At 45.7% G+C, this 25643-nt stretch overlaps 1 protein-coding gene across 4 annotated transcripts in view; it reads right to left on the minus strand.

Annotated features, from left to right (window-relative positions):
- The window catches only part of LHX6 (LIM homeobox 6), a 78404-nt gene that overhangs the window by 13865 nt on the left and 38896 nt on the right, over nt 1–25643 (minus strand). For 2 of the 4 annotated variants that reach the window (XM_068133777.2, XM_078767077.1), the window contains exons 3-6: nt 15069–15190; nt 13110–13330; nt 2769–2866; nt 4–99 (exon numbers count right to left, since the gene is read on the minus strand). In XM_068133777.2, the coding sequence (XP_067989878.2) occupies nt 4–99; nt 2769–2866; nt 13110–13330; nt 15069–15190 (537 nt within the window). Of the gene's footprint in view, nt 1–3; nt 100–2768; nt 2867–13060; nt 13331–15068; nt 15191–25643 lie in introns of all 4 variants that reach the window. The other 2 variants (XM_078767078.1, XM_078767079.1) reach the window with 1 other exon arrangement.

Raw genomic sequence — 25643 nt, forward strand, 5'->3', positions numbered from 1 at the left:
AACCTGGATAACTCGTCGACTGAGACCAGTGATGTCGGCAAGTTTCTGGAGGGTCTGCGCATCCGGGTTGTTGTCCTGGGCAAACTGTGCCTGCATAACCTGCACCATTGGCAACAAGGCATTTATACATCGTTTTGGCCACACTCACATTTCCTGCAAAGTCTAACATGAACAAGGAGGGGATTACTGGATGATTAAATGCATTCTGGTAGTATTGAGGTATGATGAAGAGCTGAAAGACTCATGGATGAAATATACCCTGAGGAGAGAGTTACAAAATACCAGAGTCTGCAAGCCTCTGCAAAATGAGATCAGGAGTATCTTTTCAGGCTTTGGATAGGTAATAGCAGTGATGTTCAAGGATTTGGTGTTCACAATATCCAGAAATAAAGGATGGAGGGAGAGAAGACTGCCAGCCTCCAAAAAAGCAGTTCTCGATTGTATTACGAAATAAAATATATTATAGGCCAGCGGAGGTTCATCAGGTGGGTACTAGGGAAGAATTCTACCTGATTTCCATGCACCACTCAACCTTGATTTAAAACTGTGCTGCTCCTGATACTGCATTTCCTTTCAGAAGTGAAAGGGGAAACGGGAAGAAGCAGAAATGGAACAAAAAACCGAGATGTCTGCGATCCCAAAGCGATCGCCAAGGGTCAGCCTACCCCGGCGATCTCGATCCAATGATGGCCACATTTTTTTGACCGCCATATGACCTTGACCTTTAACATTTAGGGATAGAGTTTAAATCATGAAAATGTGTCCCCATCTACAATTCATCCATAAAACTGAACATCATGAAAATCGGAAGAAAATTATGTAAGTTATGATCAAAAAGGTGTTTTTTTAATTTATTAATTAGGTCAAATTCGAAAAAGTAGGTCCCCCCCCCCCTTCGCCCATTCCCCCCATCCCCCCCATTTCCCCTCCCCCTCCCCTCTTCTCCTCCCCCTCCCCTCTCCCCCCTCCCCTCCCCCTCCCCCGCCCGGCAACGCCGGGTACTTCTGCTAGTACTTTATATTTAGAATTCCCATTCAGTGATACACAGCTATATAATAATGGACACAAGATGGCGCTATAGTTTTTGCTAATTAGCATAACTAATTAATGTGCAACTTTTTGCACTGACGAGTTATGAATTATTTATAAGTGATTTTTAAACTAAATATATGCAAAATTTCAGCTGGATACCAGAGGTGGGTCACAAAAGTGAAAAAAAAAAATGGACATATTTAGCTTGTTCGGCCCACGGTCTATTAAGGACTGAGGAGGTAGAAGAGAAGAGCAATGTTGCAATAGATTACGAAGAAGGGATGTGAGTGCTTTGCTAGGAGACGAGTCAAGCTATGAAATCGCTCATAGACATAGAATTTACTTCGGGCCTAGTAGCGTACCTCACGCAAAGGCCTAGTAGCGTCCCTCAGGCAAAGGAGTTACCAAGTGGCCATAGGTGGGCTTGAAGATCCCGTCATCTGAAATGCATCGCAAGGCCCAGGAGAATAGGTGCACATGTGGATAGCAAACCTTGAATGTGTATCATCTCTTAGCGATACACTTACCTTTCATATTCTTACTCCTCTGCAACCTCTTTTCTTTTCTGCCATCTTCATGCTTTTAAAAATGTGTGAAAGAATAATCACGATTGTCGTAGGCCAAAGAAAAAAGGGCATCCAATCTGCTGTTGTTTGCTCCAGGCTTCTTGAGAAAGAACTGGATGGAAATGGGAGCTTTTCACTCAGCTCGGATGGACTATCATACGTGGGTTGTGGGAGAACCTGGGTAGGGATGGCTTGATTTTCAACCTGGATTGAGTTGTGGAAACAAGGAGAATGCCTACTGCCTAGCCTGATAATGGCTTTGGAGACAATCTTGGAAACGTGATTTTCCCCCAGAAGGTATTGGTTGACATTGAGCTCCTAGGAGGTTCCGAGAAGGTGGGGAGTGGGGGGAAGAGACTCGGGTGATGGTGAGGCCTCAGAGACGGGGTCCCGGTTGACACTGAGTCCCTGGAGGGATGGGGAATGAGTCTTCGTTGAGGAGCTTCTGGGTGACGGAGGTGTAGTGTAGTCTCTGTTTATGGCGAGGCCATGGAGGAAGGAATGACTCATTTGTTGTTTTTTTAAACCAATTTCTTGACTTCTGATTTTTTTTCAACTATGTTAATGATTTTTTTCTACTTTGTTGCTTCATGACAATGAAAAATAACGATCGATGGGAACTTAATCCAATTCCATGCATTACCTGTCATCGAGGTATCATTGGACTTTTACATAACAAGTTGTTACTAACCCTAGCAAGGACATTAGGAGATAACAATGTACTTTTACAAGACTATCAAGGACATGAGAGATACTCTTATGAACATTAGAAAATGATTGACAAATTACAGCGTGTGGAATTTGAACCTGATATCCGACAAAACAAGCTATCTCAGGAAGTCGATGCTCAGATGGGAACAACACAACGGACACAGTTGAAATCCACTTTCCGAAACATTGTAACTTATTTTAATAATATGAATTAAAAGCAAGAAGAAAAAAACAATGAACTTTTCTGTGCACAAACTAAGTTTGACTGAACTTCTACTTCTGGTGAAGAAACTTGCAGGAATGTTAGACTTGACCTGGAATATGTAAAGGTGTATTTTAAGCTGACTCAGTGGCCTTGACCTTACCCTATGCATGGGACAGGGGTTTATGATGTTACCCAATCCTTGGGAAAAGCAGAGTTGTTACTTCACTGGTGAATGAAAAGTTTTATTATCTCACCTGTAATTGCTCGGCTGTAAAGCTCGTCCTCGCTCGTTTCGCGGGTTTGCTGCTCCCCTCGTGGAGGTCTCCCAGATTGCTGTCTCCCGTTATTCCACCTACAGGAAAGATCGCATCTCAAGGGGAGAGACGAGGACACGAGAAACTAGATATCTACGATCACAAAGCGATCGCCGAGGGTAAGCCTACCCCAGCACGGGCGGTCCAATGGTCGCCATTTTGTTCGGACCGCCACATGACCTTGGCCTTCAACGTTTAGGGATACAGTGTAGGTTAAGAAAACGTGTTCCCATCTACAGTTTAGCCATAAAATTCAACATGATGAAAATTGGAGGAAACTATTCAAGTTGTGATAAAACAAGGTGTTTTTTGTTACCTCCGCCAACGAAGGTGGATGGAGGTTGTTTTCACCCCTGTCTGTTTATTACTTGCCAAAAATGTTTTTATAGCGTAGCCCATAGGGGCAAAGCCGTCAAGAACAGTGTTTGTCCGTCCATATGTATGTCCCCGCAAACGTATAGCAATCAGAGCTGAGGATCTGGACACATGACAGGGTGATGTCATTGATGATGTCACGTCTGATGTCATTACGGTGGTACGGCGGCTGACTCTCCAAACTCCGCCATTTTGATTCCAATTTCGTTCAGGCCGAACATATCGTCGAACCTGTCATATATCACAATTGCCGTGCTCTACCTTTACATTTTTCATTCAGTGTGAAACACAAACAAACCGATTGTTAAAATGACCATCAAATATCAAAAGCATCGGCGTTACGGCTCTCAACAATACGGTACGTGTAGGCCTTAGGCTTCATGCCTCACCTTTGGGCCGTTTCGGACAAATTAAGCACAAGTTTCTTAATACAGTAGTGTATCGTTTCAGTTGTATCATTTTCGTAATAATAATAATAATAATAATAATAATAATAATAATAATAATAATATAGTAAATATGACCACAACACTTTAATCCCAATGTTATGAATGGAAAGTTAATAGATTGAAGCAGTGTATGGTTCATAAATCAATGATAAGCAGTGTATGGTTCATGAATCAATGATAAGTGGTATATGGTTCATGAAGCAATGATAAGCGGTGTATGGTTCATGAAGCAATGATGAGCGGTGTATGGTTCATAAATCAATGATAAGCAGTGTATGGTTCATGAAGCAATGATAAGCAGTGTATGGTTCATAAATCAATGATAAGCAGTGTATGGTTCATAAATCAATGATAAGCAGTGTATTGTTCATGAATCAATGATAAGCGGTGTATGGTTCATGAATCAATGATAAGCAGTGTATGGTTCATGAATCAATGATAAGCGGTGTATGGTTCATGAATCAATGATAAGCAGTGTATGGTTCATGAATCAATGACAAGCGGTTATTGTTCATGAATCAATGAAAAGTGGTGTATGGTTCATGAATCAATGATAAGTGGTGTATTGTTCATGAATCAATGATAAGCGGTGTATGGTTCATGAATCAATGATAAGCGGTGTATGGTTCATGAAGCAATGATAAGCGGTGTATGGTTCATGAATCAATGATAAGCGGTGTATGGTTCATGAAGCAATGATAAGCGGTGTATTGTTCATGATTCAATGAAAAGTGGTGCATGGTTCATAAATCAATGATAAGCAGTGTATGGTTCATGAATCAATGATAAGTGGTGTATGGTTCATAAATCAATGCAAAGTGGTGCATGGTTCATAAATCAATGATAAGCAGTGTATGGTTCATGAATCAATGATAAGCGGTGTATGGTTAATAAATCAATGCAAAGTGGTGTATGGTTCATGAAGCAATGATAAGCGGTGTATGGTTCATGAATCAATGATAAGCGGTGTATGGTGTAACGTTTGGTTATTCAGACACAAACAAGTCAACAAGATGGCGGGCCAACGGACTGCCGTTTATTCGTCATGGTGTCGTGAACATGCCGTAAACCATGACGTGAACATAACGTCATGATGTAATGCGTTATGTTACAACCATGCCGTAAACCATGACGTGAACATAACGTTATGATATAATGCGTTATGTCGCATCTCCCTTTGACAAACAACAAACGGAAAATTAAGTGAAGCATGGCACAGCAAGTAATAAAAGATGTAGCTGATGCATGAACGAACATGAACAAAATAAGTGTAAACATTTAGAACATACTGTCACAACAGTAAAACAGGGGTAGACTACCCTGAGTTACAAGGTGCTAGAAGAAGGGTTAGTCTGCCCTCAGTTTGTCACATAATCCTCTAGATGTTTGGGTCTGTTGATGACGCGGCCTGACTTCGTGGTGAGAGGATTCTGACCCTGTTCAGGCGGCAGAGAGGATGGCGTGTGTGTGACTGGCGAGGGTTGCCCTGTACGGGCTGTACAGTGCAGGCTGCTGCTGCACGGGCAGTGCTGTGTGGTCTGAGCTGAGCTGGGAGCTGGCAGACCAGCTGGAGCAGTAGCACAGTGTGGGGTCGGTCTGGTCGGTTGCCGGGTTGCATACGTCAGTGCTGTGGAGCTTGGCTGATGAGCACCGTATGTTGAGAGGCGGAGGTGTTTCCTGTTTCGGCGATACTTCCTGCCATTACTTTCAACGATATATGATCTGGGCACACTGTGATGGGCTACAACTGTTGCAGGCAGCCAGTTGTTTGTATCTGGGAGTGGAGTCATCCTTACTGGGTCTCCTGGGAGGAGGGCGGGCAGGTCTCTTTGGACATGTTTGTCGTGGTGGACCCATTGCTTCTCCTTGCTCTGATCGAGCTTCTTCCTGACCTCATCACAGTTCAGAGTAATTGGACGCAACAACTCACGAGAGGTTGGCAGCAGGTTGCGGGGTCTGCGAGACATGCAAAGCGTGGCAGGTGACATGTTGCAACTTTCCAGCGGCGTGGTCCTGTAGTCAAGGAGGGCCAGATGTTTATCACTGCACTTAGACCAGAGTCGCTTTACCGTCTGTATGGCTCTCTCAGCTGCACCATTTGACTGAGGGTATCGGGGCGAAGACGTCTGGTGATTGATGTGATAGTCAGCACAAAACTGGGAAAATTCTTGCGAGCTGAACTGAGGTCCGTTATCTGTTCTGAGTGTCTCTGCGATGCCGTGTCGACACATTTGTGATTTGAGGGCGTTGACAGTGACTGCTGTGCTGAGGTTTGTCAGAGCATCCACCTCGATGAATTTGGAGAAACAGTCGGTTGTGAGTAAGTATTGATTCCCTTCATATTCGAAGATATCAGCAGCCACCTCAATCCAAGGTAACAGAGGTGTTTTCAGGGGCATCAGAGTTTCTGCGTGCTGCTGACTTTGGTACAAACTGCACTGTGGGCAATCACTGACGACGTCTTCAATTTGTGCAGTCATGCCTGGCCAGAACAGAGCTTCTCGGGCTCTCTGTTTGCATTTTGCTGATTCCCATGTGTGAGCCATGTATTTGTCGCATCATGTCTGGCCGCATTGTTGTGGGTACAACGATTCTCATGCCTTTGTAAACAATTCCATCCATCACCGACAGCTCGTCACGGTACTGCCAGTATGCACGGATGCTGTGAGGTGTTTCAGCTTTGGTGTCTGGCCATCCTTTCAGAACCATGGTGTGCAGTTCATTCAACTCTTCAGCAGTTCTCTGCTGGAACTGCGCGTAGCGAGACGGCACCACTGATATGAAGTCTACCATATTGATTAGCTCAATGTCCATCTCTGGTGTAGTATCTGGGAGGTTAGCACGGCTCAGGGTGTCGCCCAGTGGAATGTCCTTCCCTGGTTTGTACGTGATTGTCAAGTCATACGGCTGCAACTTCAGGAGCATTGATTGTAGCCTCAAAGGTGCTGCTAGTAGGGGCTTGGTGTGAATTGACTGCAACGGCTTGTGGTCGGACTCGACGGTGATGTTTGATGTCCCAAATATGTAGTAATGGAACTTCTTGCAGGCATGTACAATGGCCAACATTTCCTTCTCCAATTGCGAGTATCTCTGCTCAGTCGGTGTGAGCGCACGGGATGTATATGCTACAGGGTGGTCATCTTGCAGAAGCACTCCTCCGAGAGCGTAACTGCTGGCATCACATTGAATGGTACAGCCTTTCTTGGCGTCGTAATAGGCCAGCACCGGTGCATTGCAGCACAACTGTTTCATCTTTTCAAAGCTCTCGGCTTGAGGTTTGTCCCAATGGAAGAGGACATCTTTGGGCAATAGGGCACGAAGTGGTGCATCCACTGTACTTAATTCTGGTAGAAATTTTGCCAAATACTGGATGAAGCCAAGTATTCTTCGGACATCTTCTTTGTTCTTGGGCTCTGGCATTGCTTTCACGGCCCTCACTTTGTCATCATCAGGTTTCAGACCACTCCCTGTCAAAATATGCCCTGCATATTTCACGGATGATTGTTTCACATGACATTTGTCAAAGTTGAGTTTGAGGTTGAAAGCTGTAGCTCTGTTGACAACTTGTCGCATGATGGAGTCATGTTCCTCTGGGGTCCTACCCGCCACCAAAATGTCGTCCATTATGGCACGAGCGCCTTCGATGCCCTCCAGCATGTTGTCCATGATACGCTGGTAGATTTCAGGAGCGGATCGGACCCCGAAAGGGAGCCTCAGCCAACGGAAACGGCCAATTGGGGTGTTGAAGGTGGTGAGAAGACTGGACTCATATGTGAGCGGGATCTGTAAGAATCCGGATTTGGCGTCAAGTACAGAGAAATACTTTGAACCTGGTATCATTGATGCAACCACTTCTTCAACTGTTGGAATGTAATAGTGTTCTCTCCTAATTGCCTTGTTTAGGTCTTTTGGGTCAATGCAGATTCTGATTTTGTCTTTCTTAACTACGGTGACCATGGAGCTCACCCAGTCTGTCGGTTCAGTGACACGAGCAATGTGCCCATCTTTTTGCATTTCTATTAGCTTGGCTTTAACCTTGTCGTACAGAGCTTTTGGTTGCCGACGTGGTCCATGGACAGCAGGGGGCACAGTGGGGTCGATTTTCAGAGAATACTTGCCTGGCAGTACACCTGTTGTGTGGAGAAGATCAGGATAATCACTAAGGTCACTGACCTTGTGAATTCTCTCAATCAACCCGAGTGCTGTGCTGGCTTGGCCGGCGAGAAGTGGTCGTTGCTTTACTCTGACGACATAAAACTTGACGTCAACAGTGTTTTGTTTGTGCGTCACAGGCAATGTGATGCATCCCTCAACAGCAAGGTCATGCTCCGAATAACTCTTTAACTTGCTATCGGTGGCAGACAATGACAGGTGGGTCTTTAGACTGTGAAACAGCTCAAGCGGCATTATGGATACTGTTGCACCTGTGTCAATCTGTGTCTTCACGACCTTTGTTCCAATCTTGACATCAGTCCACCATTCTGTTGCTGCATTTGTTCCATGAATGTTGTTGACACTGTGCGTCAGGGTCGTGTCATCAGACTCGTAGTCACAATCAACAGCATGCGCAGCAGATCTTGACTGCTCTTTCAACTTCTGTCTTCTGTCTACACACACGGGTGAAATGGCCTACCTTCTTACAGAATTTGCAGGGGGCCTCCCTGGCGGGACACTTGTAGTGTGATGATGAGTATCCGCAGTACCAGCAGTTTTGGTTGTCTGTCCACTGTTTTCTGGTGGGTGTCTTGTGACGGGGTGGCTGCTGTTTGTTAATGGCATACACCTTACTGTCTTCGTCCGCAGCAATAACTCGCAAGCTCTCCTGTGAGGTCTCGTAGTTCTGACCGATGCTGGTGGCCTTGTTCAGTGTGAGCTCGTCTCCTTCCTGAAGGCAACGTTCAGTCACCGCTGGATTAGCGGATCGCAGGACAATGGCATCCCGCAGCATGCGGTCCGTGTTGACGCCATATCCACAGTCTGTCACCAGCAGCCGCAGGTCAGTTACAAAGTTGTCAAAGCGTTCACCGGGCAGCTGTTTACGCCTGTTGAATCCCGGATCATTACATCTTTGGTGTCTTGTGTGTGTAGCGGTGTATGGTTCATGAATGGTAGCGGTAGATAAGCGGTGTATGGTTCATGAATCAATGATAATCAGTGTATGGTTCATGAATCAATGATAAGCGGTGTATGGTTCATGAAGCAATGATAAGCGGTGTATGGTTCATGAATCAATGATAAGCGGTGTATGGTTCATGAAGCAAGATAAGCGTTGTATGGTTCATGAATCAATGATAAGCGGTGTATGGTTCATGAATCAATGATAAGCGGTGTATGGTTCATGAAGCAATGCTAAGCGGTGTATGGTTCATGAAGCAATGCTAAGCGGTGTATGGTTCATGAAGCAATGATAAGCGGTGTATGGTTCATGAATCAATGATAAGCGGTGTATGGTTCATGAATCAATGATAAGCGGTGTATGGTTCATGAAGCAATGCTAAGCGGTGTATGGTTCATGAAGCAATGATAAGCGGTGTATGGTTCATGAAGCAATGCTAAGCGGTGTATGGTTCATGAATCAATGATAAGCGGTGTATGGTTCATGAATCAATGATAAGCGGTGTATGGTTCATGAATCAATGATAAGCAGTGTATGGTTCATGAATCAATGATAAGCGGTGTATGGTTCATGAATCAATGATAAGCAGTGTATGGTTCATGAATCAATGACAAGCGGTTATTGTTCATGAATCAATGAAAAGTGGTGTATGGTTCATGAATCAATGATAAGCGGTGTATGGTTCATGAATCAATGATAAGTGGTGTATTGTTCATGAATCAATGATAAGCGGTGTATGGTTCATGAATCAATGATAAGCGGTGTATGGTGTATGTTCATGAAGCAATGATAAGCGGTGTATGGTTCATGAATCAATGATAAGCTAAGCGGTGTATGGTTCATGAATCAATGATAAGCGGTGTATGGTTCATGAATCAATGATAAGCGGTGTATGGTGTATGTTCATGAAGCAATGATAAGCGGTGTATGGTGTATGGTTCATGAAGCAATGATAAGCGGTGTATGGTTCATGAAGCAATGATAAGCGGTGTATGATTCATGAATCAATGATAAGCGGTGCATGGTTCATGAAGCAATGCTAAGCGGTGTATGGTTCATGAAGCAATGATAAGCGGTGTATGGTTCATGAAGCAATGATAAGCGGTGTATGGTTCATGAATCAATGATAAGCGGTGCATGGTTCATGAATCAATGAAAAGTGGTGTATGGTTCATGAAGCAATGATAAGCGGTGCATGGTTCATGAATCAATGCTAAGCGGTGTATGGTTCATGAAGCAATGATAAGCGGTGCATGGTTCATGAAGCAATGATAAGCGGTGTATGGTTCATGAAGAAATGATAAGCGGTGTATGGTTCATGAAGCAATGATAAGTGGTGTAACTGCAGAAGTGAGGAATTAGCCTGGTTTTTTTTATTATAGTATATTTTTGAGGTCAAAAGATCAAAATTGGCCAAAAGTCAACCACTTTCTTTAAAATTTCTAAAATCCTCAATTTTAATCTGATTGACTTGAAATTTGAATATGATTTACATATCGGCTAGCTGAATTTAACCACCAACTATTTTTGAGATCAGCTTCGGCCAAAAGGTCAACAGAGGCCAAAGGTCAACCACTTTCTTTCAAATCTCTAAATTCTCTCAATTTTCATCCAGTTGACTTGAAATTTTAAGAGGATTTGCAAATCTGGTCACTAAATTCAACCCTCAACTATTTTTAGGTCGACATAGGCCAAAAGGTCAACATAGGCCAAATTTCTAAAATCCGCAATTTTTATCCGATTAACTTGAAATTTTAAGAGGATTTGCATACCAGATCACTGAATTCAAACACCAATTATTTTTGAGGTCATCATCAGCCAACAACTTATTTTATTTTAGGGATTTCGCAAGTATCGTGCTCGTGCTATGCATGACATATTTATTGTTTGTTTGCGAACAGGATGTCTCAAAAAGTTATCGACAGATTCAGACGAAATTTGGTGGACAGGTTGGTTGTTTGACAAGGACAAATCGATTCAATTTTGGTGAAGATCCGAATCCGAATCCAGATCCGATAATTTTTAAAGTGATTCTTCACCATTAAGTGATAGGGGCATCGGGCTAAAACTGATATATAGCACGATATCTGAAAAAGTTTTGGATGGATTCAGATAAAACATAATGGACAGGTTGGGTGTGTGACGAGGAATAATTTATTCAAGCTTGGTGTAGATTCTAATCCGGATCCGGATCAGAAAATTAAATATTTTTTAAAAACTGATTGAGTGATAGGGCAGGTGCATAGAGTTGCACAGGGTTGCATATTGAGTGATAGGTAGGTACAACATCCTACGTGCAGGTGCGCCGACGATACTGTCATATGTTAACACATGTAATGGACCTTCCAATTTGTGGAGCACTTCCAAGCACATGGAAGCGTAAAAAAATCAAAATAAAGGCAACAGTGGCCACCCACCACGTACCAAGGACCAAGGGAACATTGATCTTGTGAGGGATTCTGCTATCGGGAGTCATAAGAAATCCCACGGTCAGCGTTCCTGAGAACTGACGATCTCAACCTCATCTGTGTGGCACATCCTCACTTCTGAACTCAAGCTCTATCCCTACATCATATCTGTAAGGACTAAACTAACTCTGAATGACATGGCAAGATGAGTAACAATGTGTGATTGGTTCAGTGACCCAATGGAAAATTACCCAAATTGGATCAACTCCTTGTGGTTCAGTGATGGAAGCACGTTTCCGTTTGGATGGGGCTATCAACAATCACACCAACATCTTCTTGGGGTGATGAGCCTCCTAAGGAGGTGTCTGAGATGTCTCTCAAGGGGCCCAAGTCCACTTGCTTCTGTGGATTGAATGTCAGATGGGGTATGCTGGGACCGTATTGGTTTGAGGATGCCAATGAGCTGTACAGCGAGGTCTTATGCCAATTCCACGCTGATCTCGCTCAACTACTGTCTCTAAAACAACTCAGACTTGTATGGTTCATGCAGGACGGTGCCGCACCGCACACTGCAGGTGAAACCATCGACTTGCTCCACCAGCTGTTTGAAAATCGTGTCATCAGCCTGGGCACAGCGCATGAGTGGGCGCCCCACAGCTCGGATTTCAATCCATTGGATTTTTTTTTGGGGGTGCTGCCATAGGTCAGGTTTATGCCAATAAACCTCAAACCCTGGCTGTCCTGAAGCAGGAGGTGGAGGATTACCGTCAGGCTACCACTCCAGCCACTTGCAGACAAGTTGTGGAGAATTTCAGTCAGGATCAAAGCCTGTTTGAACAGAGGTGGAGCACACATTGAAGATGTCAATTACAAGTAGCATCATGAGTGATTTGACCATGGCATGGTGGGCAGCACTTAGTGGAGAGCATATCTCCGTCAGACTCAACAGTTTACGTTTTGTATCCCACTGATAGGCCAGATCTGGATTTGGACCTGAAGCAAAATCGAATCACTTGTTTTTGTCGCGTAGCCAACTCATTCACCAAGTTTTGTCTGAATCCGTCCATAACCTTTTGAGATATCGGTTTTGGCCCAATATCTCAATGGGGAAGAATCACTTAAAATTCTCTGATCTGGATCCGGATCTGGATCTTCACCAAAATCGAATCATTTCGTCCTCGTCACACACCCGACCTCTCCACCAAATATCGTCCGAATCCATCCACAACTTTTTGAGCTATCCTGTTCACAAACAGACAAACAAACAGACATGGGTGAAAACACAACCTCCATGCACCTTCGGTGGCAGAGGTAAATATATGTGTGCACGACAATACAAGGTGTTTCTAAATTACCTGTCCTATTTCGAATGTAAATTTAAAGACGAACTATTAAACATACAAGCAAGCAGTTTACACCATCTTGTAGCCCAAGTCAGAGCTTTTCTTGACATGTCAGTAGACGTCCACAAGTGCACCATTAGTGACTCAGTCCACGTTCGCCACAATATGTCCACAGTAACACATCTTTCGAACATTTATCGCAAGTCGCAATATTTATCGGGGTTATCCTATCTAGACACTGGAGAGACACCTGAAAGAAAACAGTGAAAATGAGAATTCTTTGAGTTGGGTTATCTTAACTTGGGCATGCTTGTACATGTGTATTAGGTATTTTAAAATTTACATTCAAAATAGGAAAGATGAATTAGGAACACCCTTTATATAATCAAGGTATAAAGTACAATTCTGATAACCTTACAATGTCTCACCGCAGAATCCGCAAGAAGTAGATATAGCCATAATATAGTTGGACATGCATTTACGATAAATCGTTGTAAAGTGCAAGCTGTTGGAAGTGACATGTACTGCGCCGGTAAGTTACCGTAGTGTTAACGTTCTCGGCATGCAGCGCACCCGCGCGGAGCACGCACCGTTCTCGGCTCCCCTGCCCAGGCGCTCCAGGGTGCTGTGGTAGTGCGTGCGGCAGAGCAGACGTTCCCGCAACAACCCGAACTCCTCGCCCGTGGACAGCTGGCGCTGGCACGCGGCGCACGCGAAGCACGCCAGGTGGTACAGCTTCCCTCGTGCCCGCCGTACCCAGTCGCTCGCCTGGATGTTCCGCTCGCACTTGGCGCACTGCGCACCGAACCTCCTGCGAGTGTGAATACGCGCACCGAGTCGGGTGTGCAACGTCGTATCGCGTCCACGCGCGCCTACAAGCGTTTCCACTTTGCTTCTTTTTTTCCCCAAAAAAAATTTGTAAAAGGGAAAATGAAAATTGGAATGTTTTTTTTTCCCCAATTTTTTTTTGTGTGTACAAGATCGAGGCTCGTGTAAGAGTTAACATTAATAAAAAAAAAAAAAACCCGACACATAAAACATACAAATTTGACAATAAAGGGTCTTATTGTTCAAAATGGTGACAAAACATTTTACACTTGTGTGTTTGCGCATTATCTGCATTTTTTTTTTGTGTACAAGATCGAGGCTCGTGTAAGAGTTAACATTAATGCCCCCCCCCCAAAAAACAAAAAACCCGACACACAAAACACAAATTTGACAATAAGGGTCTTATTGTTCAAAATGGTAACAAAACATTTTACACTTGTATGTTTGCGCATTATCTGGATTTTTTTTGTGTACAACATCGAGGTTCGTGTAAGAGTTAACATTAATCACAAAAAAACCCCCAAAAACCCGACACACAAAACATATAAATTTGACAATAAGGGTCTTATTGTTCAAAATGTGACAAAACATTTTACACTTGTTGTATGTTTGCGCATTATCTGCACTTTTTTTTTTGTGTACAAGATCGAGGCTCGTGTAAGAGCTAACATTAATCCCCCCCCCCCCAAAAAACAAAAAACCCGACACACAAAACACAAATTTGACAATAAGGGTCTTATTGTTCAAAATGGTAACAAAACATTTTACACTTGTATGTTTGCGCATTATCTGGATTTTTTTTGTGTACAACATCGAGGTTCGTGTAAGAGTTAACATTAATCACAAAAAAACCCCCAAAAACCCGACACACAAAACATACAAATTTGACAATAAGGGTCTTATTGTTCAAAATGGTAACAAAACATTTTACACTTGTATGTTTGCGCATTATCTGGATTTTTTTTGTGTACAACATCGAGGTTCGTGTAAGAGTTAACATTAATCACAAAAAAACCCCAAAAACCCGACACACAAAACATACAAATTTGACAATAAGGGTCTTATTGTTCAAAATGTGACAAAACATTTTACACTTGTTGCATGTTTGCGCATTATCTGCACTTTTTTTTTTTGTGTTCAAGATCGAGGCTCGTGTAAGAGCTAACATTAACCCCCCCCCCCCCCAAAAAAAACAAAAAACCCGACACACAAAACACAAATTTGACAATAAGGGTCTTATTGTTCAAAATGGTAACAAAACATTTTACACTTGTTGTATGTTTGCGCATTATCTGCATTTTTGGTTTTTGTGTACAAGATCGAGGCTCGTGTAAGAGCTAACATAAATCACAAAAAAAACCCGACACACAAAACATACAAATTTGACAATAAGGGTCTTATTGTTCAAAATGGAGACAAAGCATTTTACACTTGTATGTTTGCGCATTGTCTGCATTTTTTTAAGAATAGCACATTGCCAAATTATTATTGCCCATTGAGTCACTATTTGTCAAATCTCTTCTAGATGATTGTTTTTTTTAGGTTTAATTAAAGTAAGAAATTAAAGTTAATTAAAAAAAGTAATAAAATAAATATTATAGCGAAAGTGTCTAATTCCACAGCTCATGTAAACAATGTAATTCCTGAGTTTTAATTTATTTATTATTAGCCTCCAAGGGTGTATGCTCTAATGAGTGGGTAATATAGTGCGATTGAGGTACCTGTAGTAATCCAGTTTGCAATATGCGGTGTTGTCCCGTACGTAACACGTGCCATGGTTCTCGAGCGGTACCCCGCACGCGGCGCATGCCAGACAGCGTGCATGCCACGTCTCTGTCCCAACCTGCAGCAGTGGAGAAGCATGTCCTGATACATTCAGCATTGGACATCACATATCTACGTAGAGGGGTTCAAAACGTTTTCCAAATGAAATATTCACAATTGTCAAATAAACGCAAATAAAAAAATTAAAAAAATTCTCAATCTGTAAGTATAGAAAACATAATCAATTCTTTTGTTAATGCCCCTAATCACTTCAAATTTATTGTGGTGTCAGGCAGGAAACATTTTCGGCCCAAGTTTTAAATTAACCGGATGGCCAAGCTTCACATGCAGGTGATTTGTGCAGGGATTTCAAATTTGTTCAGAGTGCCTGAAATGGCTCACCTTCTCTTCGAAAAAGACAATGGGATCTTTCCAAGCACCACCGGCCAGCTTGTACACTGGTTACCTGGCTTAACATCTTTCTGAGGTTACAAAGCCTCTCAAATTTCGTCTCAAATTCTCCCATCCTGTCCTTCATTTGGCGTTCTATTCTTTCCTCTATGCTATCATTTCGTTCCCCCAGTTCCTGTGTTATTCCCTCCTTAATTTCGTTCATTTGATCGGTGATGTAATTTATTTTTCCCTCAATTTTGCCTTCAATCATTCATTCATTTCCCTCATTTCATTCCTTTGTTCAGTTATTCATTCATTCCCTCAATTTTTCCCTCTAATCGTTCGTCACACTCATTCTGAGCATTCATTTGTTCCATCAATATTGCTTCAGCGTGGCCTGGAGGGTCATCACACCTGTTCCCTGCGTCTCAGGTTCCGCTATTGTAGGGAAGGGTGTTCTGACTCTAGGGACGGGGGAAGTTAATACCCTACCCTCAAAAATATCTACCTGTGGCTCGCTTCCTACTACTTCGGTCCCTTCTAGCCGCTCTGCCATTTTGTTTGTTCAGTGAATTTTTTCCTGCATGCCTAGATTTACCTCAGAAAAAAAAATTATCTTAACTTTCCCGACGCCCGTTCCGCATCCTCCCGAAACCAATCACTATAAAATTTGAACCTCAATACTACGATCACCTCCCCCCTGCTGAGAGAGACCATCGTTATAATTTGGATTTCAAAAAGCTGAGTGCAATTGTGCACTCACATCCTGGACACCGAGTGTCCACAGGGTTCTTATCCTACATTCTGACACCAAATGTCCTCACAGGGATCGAATCCCACTCCTTGACAACAAATGTCCTGTCACCAGCGATTAAGACCGCAGGGTGACGGATAACCAATACAGTTTTACTCCCGAGGTGGCTGCCCGAAAAACGGCGGTATCTTTGTCGCACGCGGAATGAAGGGAGGCGAAGCGTTTACTTGAACGGAACACACGGGTTTATTCCGAAACCACAAACAAGTAAACACAACAGTAAATTCAACAAATCATTTAATGAAAATAAATGCAGGACAGAAATGTCAAAATTAATGTTGAGGTAAATAAAACGCCTATCTGAGGTACCTCCACACACAGACTCAAAAACAGACAAGGGGACAGATGAAAGAAAATAAAATTCCCTTTTTGGCCATCTGGCACTCAGCTTTAGCCTCAAGTGGCCCTTTTTGAGGAGAGTGGTGGTGACGAGGCTCAGGAAGCACACAAAATGGCGACCGCCGACGAAAAGCCCATCATGTCGAAGGCGCCCAGAGCCGTGAGGCGAGCAGTGAAGACTGCCTTCTTTCAGGTTCTACTGCCTGGGTGAGCACAATGCAGCTTCCAGCTCCCCCGAAGAGCACCACAGCCGAAACCTCTTTATAAATGCTGCCGACGCAACAAAAGCTCCACTAGCCCTCCAAAAACGTGCACACTTAACTCAGCACCAAAATGGGCAGCTTCTTGTCGTACCCAGCAGAAGAAGTGCACACCTCTTCCTTCTGAGCGAGAACTAATCGCGTCCCTCTGGGCGTGGCCTGCCGGCCTTCTTCTCTGCCCACTGATCCTCCGCCTGTACTGGGTGGGGCTTTTTGCCTATAGTGTTCATGTGAGCGGAGTTTAGTTGTCGTGAGTGTTCATAGGGCCGGCGCTGGTTGTAAATGTTGTTTAATGGGGGTTTTCATGGCCGGCCTTGTCAGCAAAACATAAAGGGAAAATCACAGAGGGAACATCTTTTGCTGGGGAAAACTAACATTAATCCCCAACTAATTATCACTCACTGCTTCACCCCTCGTGTGAAGACACCGAAACAATCTTAAGCTACAGTCTCCCTATGTAAGTACAGTACATCGAGATTTCTCCCACACGTCGACGGCCCATGCTATAATTATAGTCTTACTTTTACTATGGGATTCCTTTCACCTACCCCCATAAACGTAACAATATGTACAGTATATATATATATATACAACGGCCCAACTTATACATACATATATATATATATATATATATATATATATATATATATATATAGTTACTGATCGCGGTTTAGATGTTACTTTGCCGAGCGAAGGCTCCGCGACCGAACAGTTGTTCCCCGACTCACCCGATTCACCCCGAACTTTGGCCGTATCGCACCGCAGCTGCCCAATCTGGAAAACTCTAAAACGACGAAATGCAAAGAGGAAAAGGAATAAAACGAGAAGACGGACAGAAGAGTAATTGGATTTATTGTACACACAAGCAAAAAGAAAGCAGTCACGTTTATTTACAACACATAAGACGCAGGTGACACAGTGCAAATACTAGCTTATACAGACTTAATTAACCCAGGGACAGAACAAACAAAACAAACTCACGTACACAAGAAGGGTGGAAAGGCAGGAGGTGGATGGCTGGAGGGAGAGGAAGGTCCAAGGGGGTCCTGCAGCACGATCGGCGCGTTTAGCAGCCGCCGTTCCTTCACGGCCTTGCTCAAAATCGCCGTCCAGGCCCCAAGTGGCTGTTGTTGCTGCTGTGGCCTCCGCTGCTTTCCCAGGACTTGTCTGACTCGTCTGGTCCAAACCCTCAACTCTTTCTTGGTCCACTCACTCCTCACCATCGACTCCTCACCGCAACCAACGCAACCACTGACCACCGACTCTTTACCACCGACTCCCCAACGCAACCAACGCAACCAACTGACCCTCCACCACCGCTTCTTGCGCGCGCGCCTTTATAGCGCCTCCAGCGATCAAGCCGCCGGCCTTTAGGACACGCCCATCGGTGTGCTCACCTCGGCCCTGGTTGGTCACGCGACCCTCTGGCTCCGCCCTTGATGACGACGGGCGGGCACGCCCCTCTTCCCCGACCCGAGCACATGTTCAATGGTGGTTTTGGAGGGGATGTAATTGGCAATCGAGGCTTGGCAATGACGAAAGGGGATGTGAAAGGAAATGGAGATTTTGGGGATGGGAATGAAAGGGGATCTATTCTCTTTCACTGGTGCAATGGAGTACTTCAATTAATGGGAGACACAGCCTTACCCTAAAACACAGAATAAGAGATAACTATCAAACAGGGGTATTCTATTATTTGGCTGACGTGTATGCTTGTGGACTAATTATGGGATGCCCTTTCACCTTTACACAGCTCCGGAGGCAGGGGGGTGCAGAATAAACAATAATAACAATTCACACAATCAAAAAAAATATACAGTTCTCACATCCGCAACACTGCACCCTCCTCCTCTTAGGCACGGCCCGGGCCTACAACTTTTATTTAGTGTGACACGTAGGTGTAGTTCCCTCTACTTTTAACCTGACCCTGAGTGCGACAGTTTTAAAACATAAATAAATGTGTCCCGCTGCTCCATTGCACCCTGCCTAACAGACTTACGCCCACAGTTAACCGAATTGCGGAATGGTCTTCAAACTATACACTGACGGTGGGGAGCATTATTTACAGTGACACTATTTTTATTTACAAAACTAACCCAGGACCTGTGATTGCTCTTTCTGGGGGGGAGACAGTCTGCTCTGCATCGACGCACCATTAAAGCACCCAAAAACGCACCAATACACACCCAAGCACCAATCGGTGCAGTCACCATAGTTCATCAGTGTTCAATGCATGTTCAATAAAAATAAAATCAACAACCCCTAACCCTGCAGGTGATCTCTTGCTCTTCGGCTCCCTCTGCTGGTTATTATTATTTGGTCTTCCAGATGTTGTCATTCTTTCATTTTCTTACTGGCGGCCTATTTGCAATAAAGTGTGCCCAATGTGTCCTTTTTATTGTCTTTATTTATGGCCCACAGGGCCGACTACGTGTGGTTCACCTGTGGGGCATCGGTGCCCTGTGGCCAAGGTCCGCCAGCAAGATTTCGGGCCCTCATGGCCGGTTCCAGCAGAGGGGCCATGCCCCAACCCATGGGGTCCATAAGTGGTGCTCGGCCACAGACATGTGGTCCATAATGTGGTGCATCGATGCAGACAGCTGGTTCTGGGAATTTCGGGCGCACAATGGCCGACCCACGCACGCTCCCCTCGGCGCCCAATGGCGCACAGGTCATGTGGGAGACAAAAGAGACAATTGAGCGAGGGGTAAGGTCACAAGGGTACACATCAATAAGGCAATGCAAGGCGAAATGCGTACGGAGGGCGAAGTGAGAAAGCTCGTCCCTACCGTACGTCACCCCCCTGTCACCTACACTACCCTTGCCCTTACCCCATATTTACAAAAATCTACACATTACCAATCCGTCGCTACTGTCACGTCTCCCCCTATTTCCTCTATACCAAATTCGTCACCACAATCCCTCTACTTCAAAATTTGCCATCACCAACTTCATCATCAATCCTCTTAAGGAGGAAGAGATGGAACATCAAGCACAATGTCACACCCACGTCATGATGCGTCTCACAATCCAAACATTTGCACAGTAAAAAATAATCAAAACATGGCATGGTGTGGAGTTCCTGTCACCTCAGGTGAGTGGATGCAGATGGTGCGAGGAGACTTCAATCCTAACTATCCTCTAAATGACATTAACACACTTTACACTACCCGGGGTCTTTCCCTGCCAATCCATTGGCCAACTTACTCTATGGGTTCTAAAAACCAATTCCCATTGACCAAGTGTGGTGCTTCTCAATTTGGGGTCTCACTCCCCCGATTCATCTCCCGGTGCCCTCGCACAATTTCTGGGCTGTGACGTGTACCTCTCCCAGCAGGTCTACCCACCTGCACACCTCCACCACTGTAGTTGCCACCTGAGCTTACCTGCTCCTTAACCTAACCTATCTACTGGGGAAAGCCCCTCCTGGCTCTGTCACCCCACTCGGTGCCCTCTGGCACTGGGCTACCCGGGTCCGTCCTCCGGATCCTCGGGCCCCATCCACAACAACTACCGGCTCCCAGAGCCCACCTGCGGCCTCACCTGGCCGACATCCTCACAGTGGTGGAGTGCCCAAACCAACTACACACACTAACAGGCTACACGCCCAGCCATTTCCACAACACTAATGCACCCATCCAATCACCATTCTTTCACCACGCACCACAGATGCCAATATCCAACCACAATTTACCTATACCCTCTACCTAACACTTACACTACCCGCCCCGGGTATCCGTGATGGGGGTCCACTCTTCCCCCATTCACACCTTCGCACCATCCACTCCACTCCACAATTTCCACCATACTCACTCCACGACCATCCATTCCAATACTCCATACCATTTATTCCATACACCTGTCCTCCATTCACCTGTCGTTGCACACCTGTGCAATCATACCTGGTGCCACCTGCACCCTCCTCCTCTTCCTAGACCATTTGGTCAGCACAATACACAATCACCTTCACTCACTCATACACTGCTCCATCCACCTGTCCAGTTGCACACCTGTGCAATCACACCTGTTCAATCCTCACACACACGGCATCATCTCATCTACCTGTTACCCTGCTAATTTAGTGCTCCCCGTCTTCCCTTTAAACTAAGCACATACCACGTCATTATCATCCACTCTAATCTACCTGCGTCCCCACTACAGGTATCATTGTCACTAACTAATCTTAACGTCACCTAATGTCATCTTCGCTAGATCCCTACACACCATATCCTAACCCACCCGGGCTAGTTTTCACTGCCATCAACCCCATAAGCTAGTGCTCCTTTGCCCCCCCTGTGAGGGATGGTGGATTTGCCATCCCACCACATCGGGGAGGTCCTACTATCAATTTCGCTCGTCCAAATTCCAACCAATTCAAAAATTTGCCATTTACTGCCAATTCTACCCACTATTATAAATTTCGTATCAAATCACGATCACTATCACTATCACCATCATCACAGTCCACTATATCCTAGCCTCGGTGCGTCGTGACATCATTAAACTCGGTTCGTAAAGCCGAGCAATGAATTCGGGTGGTTTGGTCGCCTGCAGGTTGAATCCGTCCGGCTTTCGGTTCAAGGGAGGTGGTTTGGTTGGACCGAGGTTCCACGCACCATCTCGGTGCGGCACCTTGCGGTCCCGGGCCCGATGGCTCAATCTCCCCTGGTCGGAACCCCGTCCCCACGAGGGGGCACCGTACCGCTTCCTCCCACTCGCCCTTGAACCGGACCGGTCACCTCGCCCGCCAAGGCCCGGACTCGACCGTGCGGGGCGGGGCCAAGCCCGAATCGGCAACGACGCTTCGAAGAGAAGCGACGCAGCATCGATCCGCGCCGGGCCTCGCACCCAACAAAGCACACCGCGCCCCGAGTGCTCGCATCGGCTATCCGTCGCCCTAACCACTAACCCGGTTACCGTCGATGCTTCACTTGCATGCTCACACGCATACGCTACCCCTTTCACCCTCACAAAACCCGGCGTTCCAACGCCGTCCGTACATTCCACCAACGCTCTCCCTGTTACACACCACACCTCTCGCGCACACTCTTGCGCACACCTCGGTCCACACCTCTCCTCCGTTACGTCCTCCGTAACACTCACCATGGGCGTGCACTCTTGCATGCACCCACTAACGCGCTCAGATGGGCTCTCCCACACCCGCGCTACCACCAACTCAGGTGTGCTTCCTCGCACACGTTCCACCACCACCTTACTCTCCGTGTCACACTTCGTACACCCCGACGTGCATTCTCGCTCGCACTCGGTTTCACACTCGCGTTCCGATGTGCCCTCTCGCACCTGCGCCATCACCAACTCACTATTCGTGTCACACTCCGTACACCCCGACGTGCATTCTCGCTCACACTCGGTATCACACTCGCGCTTCGTAACACGCTCACCGCTTGACGCACACTTTTTTTCCACACGCGTGCCATTTCCACTCACACGGGACCCTTCACCAACGCCCGGATGCTTCCTCGATCCCAAGCGCGTGACAATTCTTTTGTCGCTAAACATCCTCTTACAAAATCTCCCAGCACAATACACAACAGCACGTCTCACCTTCGGGGTTCTTCTTCCTCCCTGCACCAAAACCTGCAAACTTCCATTTGGATTAGCGAGTACAGCATCAGGATGTGCATTTAGACTTTGAGCAATTTCCATTCCTTCCTCCGATTGTTGCTCTTTTAACTTTAAGTCCCCGGTCTCTCCAATTTCAACTATACCCATACTTTCTTTGTTCACCTCGACGACCGTTGGCTTTAATAAAATTCCCTCTACCTCATCGGTCGCCGGCTTTTCCAAACCCCGGGTCGCGATTTCTACCCCCGTCATTGTACCCGCGCTTTCCTCCGCTTCGCTCAACCAGCGCTTTTCGACCCGCGTTACCTCGTCGTGCACCCCTGGGACCCTTTCGCCCAACTTGCGGTCTCTGTCCCTCTGCTCCCTTTCCTCCCTATCGGCCCTCATTCCGTTCGTTATTTCTTCAGTTCTTTCTTTTAGTTCCTTAGTCATTTGAACACCCATGTTGTTAATTTCCCTGTTGGATATGAGCCCCTGGGCATACATTTTGTTTTCTTCATCCCACTGGGTCAAAAATTTCAACAAATTTGCAAGAAATGGATCCCAGGCCGTTGGCACCGCGGGCTCGGCTGCCGCGCGCTCGTACAAGGCGCCTTTTTGCGCGCCTGATACCTCGTGCGCGAGAGCGCCATTTTGTGCACCTGATACCCCCTCAACCACACCTTCTTTACTCTCCTCCACAATTTTCCCCACTTCTTCCCTGGGGTCCTGGGTCGATTCTACCCCGTCTATCTCTCCCACCGGCATCCCGTCGCCTTGACCAGCCATGGCGCGATTTCAAAATTCGGGTTTTATTTCTTTAAAACACAATTTCTCAGCAGCTCGTAATTTTGAGCGCGTTAAGCGCGCTTCGGGTCCAATCCCACTTCCCGACACCAATTGTTACTGTAATAACACAATTGGTGTCCAAAATTTGGGCTAAATAAATTTAGTCCCAGGTTCGAATCCCAACTCCTGACAACCAATTGTTACTGATCGCGGTTTAGATGTTACTTTGCCGAGCGAAGGCTCCGCGACCGAACAGTTGTTCCCCGACTCACCCGATTCACCCCGAACTTTGGCCGTATCGCACCGCAGCTGCCCAATCTGGAAAACTCTAAAACGACGAAATGCAAAGAGGAAAAGGAATAAAATGAGAAGACGGACAGAAGAGTAATTGGATTTATTGTACACACAAGCAAAAAGAAAGCAGTCACGTTTATTTACAACACATAAGACGCAGGTGACACAGTGCAAATACTAGCTTATACAGACTTAATTAACCCAGGGACAGAACAAACAAAACAAACTCACGTACACAAGAAGGGTGGAAAGGCAGGAGGTGGATGGCTGGAGGGAGAGGAAGGTCCAAGGGGGTCCTGCAGCACGATCGGCGCGTTTAGCAGCCGCCGTTCCTTCACGGCCTTGCTCAAAACCGCCGTCCAGGCCCCAAGTGGCTGTTGGGTGTTGTTGCTGCTGTGGCCTCCGCTGCTTTCCCAGGACTTGTCTGACTCGTCTGGTCCAAACCCTCAACTCTTTCTTGGTCCACTCACTCCTCACCACCAACTCCTCACCGCAACCAACGCAACCACTGACCACCGACTCTTTACCACCGACTCCCCAACGCAACCAACGCAACCAACTGACCCTGCACCACCGCTTCTTGCGCGCGCGCCTTTATAGCGCCTCCAGTGATCAAGCCGCCGGCCTTTAGGACACGCCCATCGGTGTGCTCACCTCGGCCCTGGTTGGTCACGCGACCCTCTGGCTCCGCCCTTGATGACGACGGGCGGGCACGCCCCTCTTCCCTGACCCGAGCACATGTTCAATGGTGGTTTTGGAGGGGATGTAATTGGCAATCGAGGCTTGGCAATGACGAAAGGGGATGTGAAAGGAAATGGAGATTTTGGGGATGGGAATGAAAGGGGATCTATTCTCTTTCACTGGTGCAATGGAGTACTTCAATTAATGGGAGACACAGCCTTACCCTAAAACACAGAATAAGAGATAACTATCAAACAGGGGTATTCTATTATTTGGCTGACGTGTATGCTTGTGGACTAATTATGGGATGCCCTTTCACCTTTACACAGCTCCGGAGGCAGGGGGGCGCAGAATAAACAATAATAACAATTCACACAATGAAAAAAAATATACAGTTCTCACATCCGCAACAATATATATATATATATATACACAACGGCCCATATATACAACGGTAGCAACAACGGCCCAACTAACATCGAGCACGTTGAGGCGGGAGGTTAGAATCCCGCAATGTACCAAACGGTCTTAATTCCTGTGGAGGTGTTCCGAATTATAGCGATATAAGCTCGCGCACGCGGCTGAGGGGAATCACGATGTTTGAATTCCAAGGCTTTCTGCGTCGATTTTCGGGGTTTTTGTGCACAATGTTCAGCAGAGATGTCGCCCGGCACTCCCAGTGGAAGTTTACATGAGGTTTTACACACGTTTCCTTAACTTCAATCTCTCTCTATCTTATCACAAGCACAACCCTCGTATCGTGCACGATATTTAAACCATCCCGAGAGCCAAGGGGCCTTGGAAAGGTTTCACCAGACATTGAAGAATATGATCAGAACGTACTGTTTTGAATGTGACAAGGATTGGGATGAAGGAATACCCTTATTGTTGTTTGCTACGAGGGAATCTGTTCAGGAGTCATTGGGGTTCAGTCCTTTTGAACTTGTGTTTGGACACGCAGTTCGAGGACCATTGAAATTGGTGAAAGAATAGTGGCTACAGGAGGAGTCACAGTCAACAGTGGTGGAGTATGTGTCGACGGTTAGGCACAGATTGGCAAAGGCTTGTGAAGTTGCGAGAGGAAACTTGAAAGTGACACAGGATAAAATGAAAGTGAGACATGACAAGAAATCTCAGATAAGGAATTTCAGTCCTGAGGGCCGAGTGTTAGTGTTGCTTCCTGTTCCAGGTCAGCCACTACAGGCTTGAAATTTTGGTCCCTATGCAATCGAAAGGAGGGTTAATGAAACAGATTACGTGGTGACAACTCCCGACCGACGGAAAAAGCGGCAGCTGTGTCATGTCAACCGACTGAAGAAATAATATATTAGAGGAACCCTGTGGAAAAAATGGTTCCTGTCTCACCTGTCGTGCCTGTAGTCGGGGTGCAAGAGAAT

This window comes from Myxine glutinosa, chromosome 13 (assembly GCF_964187855.1).
Source record: "Myxine glutinosa chromosome 13, kmMyxGlut1.1, whole genome shotgun sequence".
In the NCBI taxonomy this organism is placed as follows: Eukaryota; Metazoa; Chordata; class Myxini; order Myxiniformes; family Myxinidae; genus Myxine; species Myxine glutinosa.